The sequence below is a fragment of the Papilio xuthus genome, unplaced genomic scaffold (assembly GCF_000836235.2).
Source record: "Papilio xuthus unplaced genomic scaffold, Pxut_1.1 DF825928.1, whole genome shotgun sequence".
NCBI lineage: Eukaryota > Metazoa > Arthropoda > Insecta > Lepidoptera > Papilionidae > Papilio > Papilio xuthus.
In genome coordinates, this window is record NW_013532721.1 from 951,557 (window position 1) to 966,721 (window position 15,165).

At 31.9% G+C, this 15,165-nt stretch overlaps 2 protein-coding genes across 2 annotated transcripts; both read left to right on the plus strand.

The window, feature by feature from the left end:
- Nucleotides 1-5,727, plus strand: Orc3 (origin recognition complex subunit 3). The gene is made up of 12 exons (XM_013322815.1): nt 1-240; nt 322-465; nt 904-1,082; nt 1,490-1,598; nt 1,792-2,018; nt 2,201-2,348; nt 2,429-2,554; nt 2,765-3,079; nt 3,180-3,560; nt 3,971-4,204; nt 4,457-4,638; nt 5,593-5,727. The coding sequence occupies exons 1-12, from the start codon at nt 208-210 to the stop codon at nt 5,687-5,689; spliced, it is 2,175 nt and encodes a 724-aa protein (XP_013178269.1). The 5' UTR covers nt 1-207; the 3' UTR covers nt 5,690-5,727.
- Nucleotides 5,728-13,582: 7,855 nt separating this feature from the next.
- Nucleotides 13,583-14,965, plus strand: CPR46 (cuticular protein RR-1 motif 46). The gene is given in 3 exon segments (NM_001311907.1): nt 13,583-13,626; nt 13,705-13,823; nt 14,509-14,965. Coding segments are annotated over 3 exon segments (342 nt in total). The 5' UTR covers nt 13,583-13,617; the 3' UTR covers nt 14,723-14,965.
- Nucleotides 14,966-15,165: the final 200 nt, after the last annotated feature.

Consider the following 15,165-nt stretch of genomic DNA (forward strand, 5'->3'; position numbering starts at 1 on the left):
CACAGGCTACTAATTAATTTTATTTTAATCTCGCTCGCGGGCGCAGCTAATATTTTATTTTTTTACTTATTCACTCGACGTTATATATGATCTCTGAAGTATTTTAACAACGTTATATTACTTATTAAAACTATATTTCTCTATATGGGCCAAAAATATTCATAGAAGCCAATTAAAAAAAACAACCACATATTTGATTTAGTAATCATGGATAAAGACGAAACAGTCTCTGTATCAAAGGTAATATATTATTACTAATAATATTGTTGAATAAGTTGTAAATTTGAACAACTTAGTCTCAAATTTGAAAGCATCTTACAGGGCGTATTTTTATTCAAAAATGGATTCAAGAAAAGTTTAAAAGCTAAACACAAAAATAAAGCATGGGTTCAATCTCGGTTTAGAAGACAGCCTTGGTACGACTGTTTCCAACAGAACTGGGATTTGTTTGAAGTTCATATAAAGGTAATATAATCCAAATTTTGACACACAAAAAATTCATCCAGAATTCATAATATACCTCGTAATCTTACTAATTTAAAAAAACAATGTAACAAATCAAATTCAGGTCATTAATTATTCATAGTTTTTCATTATTTATTACTTTTGAAATAGATGTTCTGCCCATTATTCAATTTAAATTTAACATGTTCCTTGTTTCTATGATTTTATTGAATGAAAGTGAACTCGGCAGATCAATTAGTGATACAGTGTAGTATTTATTTTGATTGTCATTAGCATGTTGCACAGCGCCCTCCCCATGATATGCCTGCTACACCTAAAATTATAATTTGTAAAGTTATTATTATAAATATTATAAAAACATTTATATGTTAGTGGATTAATTATTAATTTTGAAGAACATCTTATCACCATTACTGATTTTCATGTTCTTTGTTTCAGGAATTACATCATCAAACATATAGTACATTACTGAATGATATCGTCAATTACATAGAGTTTCATCACATGAATAATGATTTAGGATCAATAGAAGGAGTTATTCCTACTGCAACACTAATAACTGGAGTTAATCAACCAGACCATGTCTCTCAGTTTAATGCACTAATTAATATAATAAGGTATTTTTCAATAAATAGTTATATATATTGTGAACTAATCCACTGTTAGCAAGGATATATGACTAAGGCTTACTGACCTCTAACTTATGGTAGGCTGGAATCCCTCTCTGGGGAGAGTAGCGGATATGTAGGGCACTGCTTCATGAGACTTAATCAATTTATTTCTGTATATCTAAATTAAATTATTAAAATACTAAATCTTACTAATATTATAAATGCAAATGTTTACATACATGGATAGACGAATGTTTGTTACAAGGTTTTCCAGAATGGTTCAACAAATCACTATGAAATTTAGCATATATTTAGAATATATTGTAGAAGAATGCACAGGCTACTTATTTTTTTTAATTCCGTTTGAATGAAGCTGCGACCAAAGCTAAAAAGAGCTGAAATATGTGTTTCAGAGAAAATGTAACACCACACATTGCTATGACTAATTCACAAGATGGGTCAACAATCAAGTTACTTGTGGAAAATGTTGTTTGGCAATTGATACATGGACAAGGCATGTTGGTTAGTTTTAGTATTTATTTACTATATACTATTAATATCATTTCACTTTTAATACCAAATAATAGATTTTAATTTGATCTCTTGAAATTTTTGAACTCTTGTGTCGGAAGCCAAGACCCACCTTGGGTCGATGCGCCAGCGGAGTAAGTAAGATTTTAATTTGATGTATTAAAATTAAGTTTTGTAATTTCAGGATAATTCAGAGAATGAGAATTTTGATGAAAGTATGGAATATAAAGTGCCAAAGTTAAAGAAAAATCAGTGTACAATGAAATCTTTGTACAATTGGTATCAAAATGCATGTGTTAATTCACCGAGTAAGAAAAAAAAAGTCAACACAAAAAGACCACTTATTATTATCATACCTGACTTTGAGAGTTTTCATTGTAATGTTTTGCAAGATTTTGTTATGATTGTTAGGTAAGTTGATAGCTTTATTTGGAATTAGGTTTATTTTTCAACATAGGCAGGATAATATGCTTTATTGTTTATCTTTACTTTGTGAGAAAAAAATTATATGTTTTGTTTGTTTGTTTCTTTTTTTAAGTTTTTAGTTAATTAGGTTTGATTTATTTTTGTTTAATTTCTTTTTTTAATTTTAGTTCGTATATAGCTAAACTTCCTATAGTCCTAGTTTTTGGAGTAGCAACATCTGTTTCTGCTTTACATAAGTCGTTTCCATATCATGTATCTTCAAAATTACTCATGAAGGTTTTCCACTCTCATTCATCACCAGTTTATATGAATCAAGTAAGAATTTTAAGCAATTTAAATATTATTAATTAAAAATACTAAATCAAATGGTAAAATGGTTTTAAATAAATTTTCAGGTATTAGAAAACATCTTCCTCACGCACACCAGCCCATTCCATCTCTCTGGAAAAGCGTTTGAATTGTTAACGGATGTGTTCCTATTTTATGATTTCTCAGTTGCTGGACTTTTACAAAGTATAAAGGTTAGTTTTTAACTTGGACTTATCATAGGTTTCTGAAACCAAAACACAAATAATGTTGTTTTGTCTTTATCTAAAGATAAATTGACAGGGATGATGATACGTTTTATACAGACATTTTGGTCCCAGAAACCAATGGTTAATTAACTTATTTTTTTATCTTTTTTCATAGCTAAAGTATTCAACTACTGTATCTTTATTTGCTTATTTCAGTATTGTATGATGGATCACTACTACGGAGACAATATTAAGACACTTTGTTGTGCCCAACAAGACATAGATGGCGCTGTCTCGGCTTTGTCATCTCACGATTTGGAAAGTGTCAGACAATTGCTTTCTTTCAGACCGTACCTAGAAAAACAAAGTTGCAAAATAAAAATTAAATTATTCGAAGATGATGACTTCTTCAGAGAAACTTTATGCAAAAAAATGCAAGAACTTCACGATTATTTATTTAGTTTTTATTCATGTATTAGATTATTGTTCGTCTTTATAAAAGATTTACCAAAGAATATTTTAGGAAAGTCTGTAAGTACTTTTTACTATTTAATTCTATCTTAAAAGTACCGTGACACTGAAAATAAAACAACAGCTTTATTCAATCTTTATTTTAATTATTTTATTTCAGGTTCGTGAAATTTATTCAAAGTGCGCTGTCGAAAATATAACCAGCACTCAAGTTTTTCGTGAATGTATGCAATTAATAAATTTTCAATCACAATATAAATTAGTGGACAGTATAAAAGATGCATTGAAATCAGTGAATACTTCTTTACAAATTACATCGCCGATTAAACCACTTCGATCAACGCCAGTTAAAAACAATCAGAATGATATGCCAATAAATACTATCGGTGAATCGTTAATGAAAACAATAAGGATACATTTAATGATGTTTTTAAGACAAATAGAAAGTGCTAACAATCAAACTACATTGTTAACTGATGGTGATGAAGATGTAGACATTAAGCCAGAGGCGGTACCAGGTGACAGATATAAATTAAAAGAGGTATGTAACTCACAGTAAAAAAGTATTTATTTTTTATATTATAAGGTGACAAATGAGCATGGGGCCATGTTTATTCGCTGAAATGACGTAACGACCGTTGCCCGTATATATCCAAAATTGCAGATTCGTTGCCTATCTTCAATCGACACAGGAGGGGACACAATATTATATCCCCTTTCTATGAGCCACCTCCTTTGTCAAATCCTTATTCTTTCCTCATGAAATGGTGGTGTCTCCAGCTTTCTCCTGTCTTCTGTTTAATATTGAACCGGGACCCCTTGATGATTTGTTGCTGGAGTCTAACACTGGAAAAACAATTTTTATTGTACATTGTCATGAACATTTAATATTTTGCTTTATTATAACTTTTTATTTACTCATATTTTTACAACTTCCTCGTGTCTCCTTAGAAGCTACTTCGAGCAACGAGAGTGGAACGTGTGCAGTCAGAATATGAAATGATAAGGTCTAGGTTTGTGAGTTACTTGGAGGAGATGTTCGCTAAAGCATTGCAACCGCCGCACACGCAGACGTTCCACGAGATTTTGTTCTTCAGCGATGTCAGCAATGTAAAGAAGCAGATCGTTGGCTCTCCCAGAGGAGCCATACACACCGCGTTGAGCAACCCTGTTTCTTATTTACAAGTGGGTGTTCTTACTAATATTATAAATGCGAATGTTTGGATAAATGGATGTTTGTTAGAAGGTATCTTTAGAAAGGCTGAATGGATCACTCTGGAATTTAGCATAGATGTAGCATATAGTCCGGATGAAGACATAGGCAACCTATTAAGGCTTTTTTTTATCTCCCTTGATGGAGAGCAACAGCTAGTAATAGTATAAGGAGTAGGATTTTAATGTATTTGGGTTTGATAGTAAATAAATTAATGATCGCAGTGTAAATGCTGTATCCTGCCGTCACCGGAGAGCGTGTCTGATACATTACCCGACGTGTCTCTGACATACAAGCTGCATAGAGAGTGCGGCAAACACATCAACCTGTACGACTGGCTGCAGGCCTTTGCGGCTATAGTTAACCCAACTGAAGATGACCAAGCGCATCAAGACCCTATTGTACAGTGAGTATTTCAATATAGATTTTTTTTATTTCAAATGTGTAGAATATTCATAACAGTTCTTTGTTACCTGTACGGTTTTTTTAATGCGTAAATAATAGGAAGAATTAATTAAAATATTTAACTTATTCTAGTATTATTGTTTAGTATATATGTTGTCTTGACGCTATTCATTTAAATCGAAACAAAAGTTAGTTTTTTGAAACTATTCCTTTGCATTATTTTTGTATCTTCCTTCTCTTTTTCTCCTTACTATCAATTTTTACTCTGGTGTGAACTAAAACGTGACGTCATATTACTGTCGATTCTAGGCCAATTATTGTTTGTAAGATTTTCTTTTGAAATTTCTTTATCGTTCTTTATTGTACAATATTGAGGAGCAGTATTGGTTATGTGTATTTCCAATTGTCAGAGATGTTTAAAATATATTTTTACACATCAGCTACTTTTTGCTTCTCAAAGCGATATAGGTAGAATGATCGAGAACGTGGGATCGGCGGTGTTTACAATTTAGGCTAACAAAAAATTGTAAGCAAATCTCAGAATTGTAGTTTGAGCTACTTTTTATAGAAATATTTTTTTTAATATCTATCCGGGTTCGAATCTCTGTTAGAGCAATATTTGATTTGCAACATGAACTATTGCCAAGTGGATAGCGGCCATGACACTTCGCGCGTCTGCTTTATGCGTACTACTTTTTATTTGCTAATTGTTACTTGCGATGTTTGCAAGGATAAGTGAATGCAAATTTCTTATAATTTATTCTATAATAATTATACAAAGTTATGCTGTAATTAACATTGCCTACGCCTATTGCCTTTAAATTACGTGTATTTGACTTACAACATTCGTTAATTTTTGTTATCTTGTAATTGTTACTTTGCACTCTTGTAACACTTGAATGAATATCACTAAGCAATGAGTTATTAAACCCTTTTAATATTTTCTTTATTCTAGGTCTAGATTTAGCCGCGCCGTAGCTGAGCTTCAATTCCTAGGATTCATAAAGTCGTCTAAAAGAAAGACTGATCACGTAATGCGTTTGACTTGGTAAAGTACAATAAAATGGTTTCAATATGTGTTTTTAATGTGTTCAAAATAAATGAATAATTGTATTTGTTGTTCTTATTGCTTCCTTTTCTTAACAAGAATGTTTCTCTCTTGCAATTTGCGTATCGACACAAATAGGTGCCATGGTACTTACAGATTTACTTAGAAGCGTAGTTTAAAAATAAATATTTTATTTGGTATGCGGTCAACTTGATTTAGCTGTATTAGAATTCATTACGCAGTAAAGATTATGATAAGTATGTATGATGGGTTTGCCCAATACTAACTGCTTCTATGTTCTAGGGTTGTTGTGTCCAATTATAAGAAATCGTGACTTGTTTTTTGACAGCGTAGTAATTTTCTTTTGATGATGTTTTGGGGATTTACCGTTGGTGCCTGATATCGCTAGGTTGAATTTTGAGAAAACAACAAATTTAAAAACAATGATAATCTATTCAGTTTGTCTTTTAAAAGTAAAAAAAAACATTGTGGCCGACTTTTATTGAAAAATTCAGATAGCGTTCCTGTCTCTCAAAGGACGGCAGTGTTTTCTCTGGTGTTGCGGACGTCCATAGGCGTCGGTCACTTTTTTCAATAAGGGTCGCACTGCTCCTTCGCCCACTGTTCATATAAAAACATTATTTCTTGGTAAAAAAAAAAACGTTTATCGTAGGAGTTGGTACTAACATCCAACTCAAGACTATGTCCTTGTATTTCTTGAGTTAAAAAAAAATATCGATGCCAGTGTTTGTTCAAGAATTTGCATAATACAACATTACTATTACGAAGAAGGACAAGTGCAAAACTTGTGTCCGCATGAAAAATAAACCAAATGAATACCGAGGTAGACGTCGTAATAATAAAAGGTCATATTGATTTCAAATGACCGTTGACCGTTGAAAAAACCAATGATGGGGAACTATAATTTTAAAAGCTAATAATATTTTATTTTATAAAATTATCTTAGTATATTTTTAAACTTAGTTGGGAAATAAACCTGCTTGATTCTTGTCTTGAAATTAACCATAAATTTAGACTAACTGTAGAAACTAACAAAGGTTTACACAAGTCGAACAGCTTGCTAAAAAAATATTAAGAAAAATACTAATTTTAATTTGTATAACTCAACCTTAACGATTATTCTATATTATTTAACACTAATGGTCGCCCGCGTCCCCGTTCGCTCGGAATAAAAAAAAAAGCAAAATTAGTAGCTATGTGTTCCAGACTATGGTCTTTATGTATGTCAAATTTCATCGATATCCGTTCAGCCGTTCTGGAGATACCTTCGAACAAACATCCATCCATCCATCCATCTAAACATTCGCAATTATTATGTTAGTAAGATGTATCTTTATTCTTTCTTCCGATTAAAAGTATGGAAATAAGTGATCAATTAAGTGTTTAATTTTTAATGTTCACAATTTTCTTATTAAATCAGGCGCCGGTGATCGAACTTGAATTATTTGACTCGTATGATCTTTAAGGTTAGTGAGGTGGACTGGATTTTACGAGTATCGAACACTTGTAAAAAGTTCACGATGTTTTTGATGCAAAGGTTTATATAAAATAATTATTAAAACAGCATTTGCATAAGGTTAAATAATAAATAAGCGTGGGTTTTTTTATGTTGATTTATTCTAAAACTTATTAAATTAATTCAGGTACTTTGTATTGACTCATTATTTCAAATATTTATTAAGTAATAATGAGATTCTTCAATTCTAGATAAAATTATTTTATGTCCTGTTAAATAATCATCAAAAAGCAGTCTTGTTTGAATAATATTTGATGTTTAAAGGCACCAAATGAGTAATATTGAGTTATTGATTATATGCTTATTTGATTTATCATAAACCTTCACGTCTAATTAGTATGGAACCCTCAAATTACACAGGGTGTGGCGCAAAGTCAAACCGACCTTGAATTATAATTTCTCGAAATAAAGAATGGGTCGACCTATGGAAAGGTTAAAACATATCGCTTTTATTTGCATCTAGCGGAGAGACGCGAGACAAGTTTTTTTTTCTAACGTCTTTAATTAACAGGTAGATGTAGCTTACTGATAATTACCTACGTTTCTTTTATCTTACTAATAATTTAAATGCGAATGTTTGGTTGGATTAATAGATGTTTGCTAGAAAGTATCTCCAGAACGGCTGCATGGGTCTTGCTAAGATTTCGCATATATGTAGAACATAGTCTAGAACAGACAGGTTATTTATTATTTTTTTATTTTCTTTCGCGCAGTCGGAGTTGCGGGCGACAGCTAGTTATATAAATTTTTTTTTTTTTAATTTTACGTATTCGACCTTTGCAAGTTTATTTTTTTTTCATGTTTTTTCTGCTATCATATTTCTTTTATCATATTTTCTATTAAATTAAGATATGTGCCTTGTGGTATGAATAAAACAGAAATTGAAAAACATTTCCATGCATTTGTACAAAAAGATATATCAATCTGTAATGTTTTGTTATTTTGTTTTTTAATATTTACTTTGAACATATGTGCAATAATGCGTACAAGAATTACTTAGATATATAATATAGTATATTATATCTATTCTCGATATGCATATTAACTATTGAAATCGAATGATTTGATTTGAATCGATTAATAAACAAGATCATAAGCCAATAATTATCATATACCTCTATTGTATTAATATAAGAACAAACTGTCTGAAAATACTACAAAATCTTTAAATAATACATAGCTCCAAATAATCTACATTTTAACCTAATTTTTCATATATTTCATTATTTTCATACATTTGGTACATTCGTATCTATTATTATTTCTGTTTTGTCAAAGATAATGAAAGGGATGACGATATGTTTTGGGCAGAGATTTTAGTCTCAGAAACCACGGTAAGTTAACTACAAAAAAAAATATTGAAATTGTTCGTAAGGCGTACAAAACAATCGCCTATCGTGACTTATTAAACAATTGTAATTTAATACACACGAATTTCATTAAACTAAAAACACTCGTTATTTTTATTGTAGCTTATTACTTATTTTTATTTTTTAAATAACTTCACTTACCATCTATTACCTCAGCCTTGAATTCACTCCAAGTAGATATTTTTGAATCTAACGTTTCCGAATTTTTCTTGCATCATTGTAGATATAGAAATTATGCAATGAATGTAGATATACTACTTCTCAACTCTGCTCACCCCTATTGAAAATTAAAATCATACATAATATTGATGTGTTACAGTTAGGGAACGTTATTTCCTACCCAGTTCAATTAATACATTTAGTAAAACTTCTAATAGCAACACACATAGTACACCTATTATTTAGAAATCTTAAGTGGGGAGCAAATTTAATTCCTTGACTGGACGCGTATCAAAATTATATTGTAATGCACAGAATAAATTCATTATGATCAAGTATAACATGAAAAAAATATAACTTCTTGTCGCTGCGGCTAGTAAAGTTCATTTCAAATATTTATACTTTGAGTTTCGTATACAACGAATTAATTTGTGACATTCATAAAATTTGTATGCGCTATTTGAAACAATGATACAAGCTTAATGTATTTAAATTTATGTACCTGTTGTAAAGTCAAGCGCATCTGCACATATTTATAGATATTTGTTGGTAAGTATTTAATTTAAAATAAGATGAGCATTACGCATTTTAATGCGACATACAGCATATATTTATACAAAATTGGTTCTTATTGCGTATAATGGTCGTAGAGCTATACTAATAATAAAATTAGATTGTCTGCATGTAATATCGAAAAAATGTACATATTTCGCGGACCTTATATATTAAATTTTCCTCTGTGTGCTTGTCTGTCCGCAAGACCACGTTAATTCCCTGTAATCTCCAGAATGACTGGACTGATTTTGACAGGATTTATTAGAATTTACTTTAGGCGTGGGGGAGTAAGTTACATTACCTTTTTTAATTATATTGCCCTGACGAAGTCACGGGCGAACGCTAGTAAGTTAATTCATTCATTAAATTCAGTCTTATTCATAAATGAGGGAGCCAACTTGGTGTTCAAGTCATATTGGTGTTCTTGAACATGACAACGTTTACATCGTAATTAGTAAGAGATACTTACAAAAATTTCAACGTGTATAACAAGCGAGTGAGCGCATCGTATTCTCTCGTAAGTCTCCTGTTATTGTGTGTGTATAGAACATATTGTACGCAATAAAATGTCAACACTGATTTGGACCTTGGCGCAAATAAGCCTCAGTTATTAACAGCAGCAGACATTTATAATTAGGCATCCCAACTTCTTCATATAGATCAGTGGTTCCCAAACTTATTTTGTCTACTGCCCACTTTGAGAATAAATATTTTTTAGCGCCCCCATATTTTCACATATTTTAAAACCACTATAACTTCAAATTAAATTAATTAATTAATTATTGTGACCTATATATGTATATTAATTCTAAACGAAACTTTTACTATGACCCGCAACTTGAGACCTGCAGCGCCCACAAGGGGGCGTCATATCCCACTTTGGGAAAGACTGATATAGATCATTTAGTTGTAGAACCTTGATATATTTATTATTTTAAATGAGAGCAATTAACATCGATCATAAAACAATATAAAAGTTGTTTATGCAATTAAATATCAATGATGAGATTATTATGTCCACTATTAGCATAGTTCATGAGTTTAACAACCATTTAGATTTTTTTTACTCTTAAATTATTCTCCTAAATTTTTTATTTCCCGCCAGTTTCTAGTTTATATTACAATACTCACCTAAAAGGTACACTTTGTTATTGTCAGACAGGTAAAGCTTAAACATTAATTATTAACTACTTTTAAAATTATTGACAAAATATATTAATTAGGATACGGCCAGTGCTGGTAAAATTTACATAATTTAAATTTTATAGCAATAAATTCCTTGTCATATTTTGAATTGATTAAAAAAGTGCAATCATATATTTTATCTAGTTTTGTACTCCAATGGGCTTGATTAATTTATAAAATCGATTTGCATAAACCAGTTTTAGAACACGTGAATTGTTTAAAACCTATCGAAAACGATTATTTCTTTTTAAGGGGACAATTTGTGTGTCTTTGATATTGAAAACATCTAGATAAAATGTCTTAATACTTTTATTACTTACAGCAACATACAGGTGGATTATAAAAGTATGGATCTTTATTTACATATTTCTAACTCATATTCAAACCTTAATAGGTGTAGCAATGGAAGTTTTATGGTAGGTACCTACGCCGTATACATAATCTATATTGATATCATGATATTTTTGTAAGATAGACACCGGAATTGTGTTAAGTTATAAATACTAGTTGTCGCCCGCGACTCCTTCTCCTCGGAATTAAAAATGATTAATTTCTAGCTTATATATTCTTCCGGACTATTTTCTACATCTATGCCAAATTTTAGCGAGATCCATGCGGTCTCTCTGGTGATACCTTTTATCAAACTTCGATCCATCCGTCCATTCATACATCCAAACATTCGCAGTTATAATATTATGCTATAGTAAGATTTTGCTAAGGTTAAAATCGTGCAAGATACCGGCATAAATTATGAAAAAAAATATTATTAGTCAATAATTGTCAAGTAGGTTGACTATCCGGAAACAAGAGATGCGCACTATGCAATGTGGTTTATATTGGTTTTATGCACTAAAGTGCGATTTAGCTTTACATTGAACTTGTTTTTGTTTGACACTTTTTATGTCGGCTTAGGTAGGGATATTTATGCATCATTCTAGAAGATAAAAAAAAACAAACTGGAAAAACATGCCAATAAGACTATAATAAAAATATAAAACACAAAGAAAAAGACTATAAGTTTGGTAATAAAATGTATAATCAAATGCATTAGAAAATTTGTAAAAAAAGTTTATGCATGTTTTGGTGACAACGAAAGGTCAGATGTATTGAAGTTTACATATCAGAGACTATTATTAAACCAGATACGAACCATGTAAAAGGTAAAAGTGAGATAAACTAAATTGTAGACCAAAGTATCAGAAGCACTCCAATGCTAGTTTAAATAGGTACGCAAATATTATGATGATATAAGGATGCTTAATTTTCAAAATCATCGTTAGTTACCACACGTCGAGGCCGACCAGGTGCCCAACCTGACGGCTGGCTTGGCTGCTTGAACTTTACTCCGACATAAGGGGTCATTGTTTTTTTTATCTGAACCTAGGAATCAAAACAAGGCGAGTTTGAATGTGTTCTATTTACGTATTAGCAATCTATCAAATTTAAATTCGTGTGTACGTTGTCTGAAATTATCTACCTATCTACACAATTAATACAATTACAGTATCCCTCTCGTCAGTCATATTCTGACCACTGCTGGGCCTACCCCAAAGATCACCACGATAATCGGTCTTTTGCTACCCTCATCCAGGATACTCCCGCGGTTGTCATTCCAGGACTTTTTGGCCACATTGGCCGTCCGTTCTGTGACAAATGTTGCCGGTATATCGTCACAGTGTTCCTAAATAACATCGAAGAGTTATATTTCATGAACATGCTCTATTTTAGATTAAAAGCGAATCTATAACAAATACTGAATAAATATAATGAATGGTGTTACACCTGTGTTACACTCATTCCTCTACTGTGGGGAAAAGTTTACTGCCTTAGTAGTGTTAAATTATAGACCGATAAACTTATCTGACCCGGTCATCACTAGACAAACTCAAAATTACAAAAGCTCATTACCACCCTTTGTTAATACCAAAAAAGTGCAACAATATCCTTGTCGTACTGTAGCTGTTATGTCTTGTTTTGTGTGTCATTTTCTAGGGTATAATTTTACATAATTTCCAATATTTCTCTCACCGTGTCATATAAACTAGCCTTACTATATTGATGTTCATGGCCGTGGTATGTCAGTCGCATCTTCCTTGTTCATAAACGGACTTACAAGTTTATTGGTAATGTGTTTGTATCTATCATTGTGTCATCGAGTTGGCACGATAAATTGTCTTGCATTCTATTACTAACTCTGTACCTAGTCATAGACAGGATATTTTTATATGACGAGTAAATAAAATACTTAAATGTTCCTACGATTATACATGTGCCTCTGAAATCATCAATCATCAATTAAATATGTGAGAAATATTTTAACTTATATTGGGTTTTATGATGTTATAAAATTATTAGTTATAATTGATAAAACTCCAATTAAACGATATAATGGGATTTGATTTAATTAATTTATTTTAAATAAAACCAAATTTTAAGCTTCGTAAACTTTCCGCGTATAAGTTATTAAGGTGAGAACGAAAATTGCAACCAGAGGGATCCTGAGATTACCTCTCGATACTCCACATTATCATAAACATTTATTTCTCTAGTAGTTATCAAATATGTACTAAATATAGAAATAATAAAAATTTCAATGTACTTTGTTCAAAACTTTGACACGCACTTGTGTCAAGAAAAATGGTATTAAAACTATTTTTTATTGGTCAAATGTTAAGTTGTTTTTAATATGTATTCCTAAATTCCTTAATGGTACATAAATATTGGCATATTTAAATAAACTCACGTTGAAGTCGAAAAGTTACACCGTATTGCCCATCCGACATATATTTTTGTGTAACAATGAGCACATTGCGCGGCCAAGTATTTCATGTTATGCGACAAATTATTAAGTAAATAGCTAAGAATAAAACCTTCGAATAGCTACGAGGCGCACACATTGACACTTGTGGTCATCACAAAGGTTAACCCGCGAGCACACACTCATACATCGTCTGTGATCACCGATGACCGAATCCGGGGAGCCGGAATATCGACATCGAATGTTTGCCGCCGTTTGACATTACGTTAGATCGCCAGCCGGGAGAAATGTATAAAAGAATATGCTCCGAACGGTAAGGCATCAGTCGTTCATCTGCTAGCAACGAAACCAAACCAAACTCCTCAATCATGAAAGTGGTACGTTATGGATTCTCATCAACTGAAAGAAAAACTGTCGCACTATTCTTCTATCGCTAACTAACTTTGTATTCACAGATGATTGTATTCGCCCTCGCCCTTGTGGCCCTCGCCGCCGCCGCCCCAGTGGAGCCTGAACCACCAAAGATCGTGCGTTCCGAATTCAACCAGGAACCCGATGGCGCATACAACTTCGGGTAAATTCATACTCTTTTTTATTAATGAATCATTTTTATTTCGTTCAATAATTATCATTTTGAAAATATCCATTATTTTTTTAATTATTCTTGGTCATTTATTAATAATTAATATAGTAGCTACCCTTTTAGGTATTGTACAGAGTTTTTAAGATATATTGCTTTTGATCAAAAACCATCCTGTATAAAAATCCATGAGTTGTTGATAAAAAACACAATGGTTTATGCACATTTCAATTAATTTGTTATGGCTTATTAAGCAGTTATTATATATAGTATTTGTACTATACGGTGTGTGTGTTAAAAACAATATAAGTTATAAAACACTTGTTAATTCTAGCGAACTCACCACCTATTACTGTAATCAAAATTACCTCTTTGAATCACTTCCCACTTAGAGCATAAAAGTTATATTTTTATCTCACATAAAGAACATTAAAGTACGTGTTATTAGTCTAATAAAATCTATGGGATACGTAACTTTCAGAACTTTTATGATGTCTCGGATCTTTTATTATTTTCAATTACGTAATGACGGCCAGTTTAATTATTAGCTTATAGAAAAATTAAGTAATGTATTTTGTTTGTTTAACGTTCAATTATCTTGCTTTAGAATACATGAAATACAATCCGACCATTTAGTTATCGTAATCCACAAACAATTGACAAATTTTTAATGGTGCAGTTTCGAGACTGAAAACGGAATCAACCGCCAAGAGAACGGACAGTTGAAGGAAGCTCTCGATGAGGAGAACAAGCCGCACACCGTGGTAGTCGTTCGCGGCTCTTACACCTACACTGATAAGGACGGCAAGGTCGAGACCGTCAACTACTTCGCTGACGAGACCGGCTACCACGCCGAGGGTGACTCCATCCCTAAGGCCCCCGCCAGGAGATAAGCAACAACTCAAATATTCCTAAGAGTAATCGATTACAACGTTCACTAATCGATTATCCATGGAACCTGCAAAGGGAAATGTAATTCTGCCATAGTGAAGATGTAAGGCGTGGCATCCGTCTCACATCTTTTCCTTGTTGTTTCGTTATTAACCGATGCACACTGCCATATTTTTTTACGTTTTTTATATTGTTTGTTGAGTTGATATGCGATCCGTATAGTGAATAAACTTCATTCGAAACTACTTTGAGTTTTTTTGTTTGATAAATTCCTAACAGACGACCTTGGCACGGAGACGGGCTTTAATGACCAGTATGACACGGCAAAGTTAAAGCAAAGTTGGTACCGTTCATGTATCTTCATACGCATTAATACTACTTATGATTCGACGCGCAATAGTTTTTTTTCTCAGACGTCGATAAGACTGCGTGACACATCATAACA

Coding starts and splice junctions, on each gene's coding strand:
- Orc3 (XM_013322815.1), top strand. CDS start 208: ATGGATAAAGACGAAACAGTCTCTGTATCAAAG. Junction 241..321: donor AAACAGTCTCTGTATCAAAG/GTAATATATTAT, acceptor AGCATCTTACAG/GGCGTATTTTTATTCAAAAA. Junction 3,561..3,970: donor ACAGATATAAATTAAAAGAG/GTATGTAACTCA, acceptor GTGTCTCCTTAG/AAGCTACTTCGAGCAACGAG.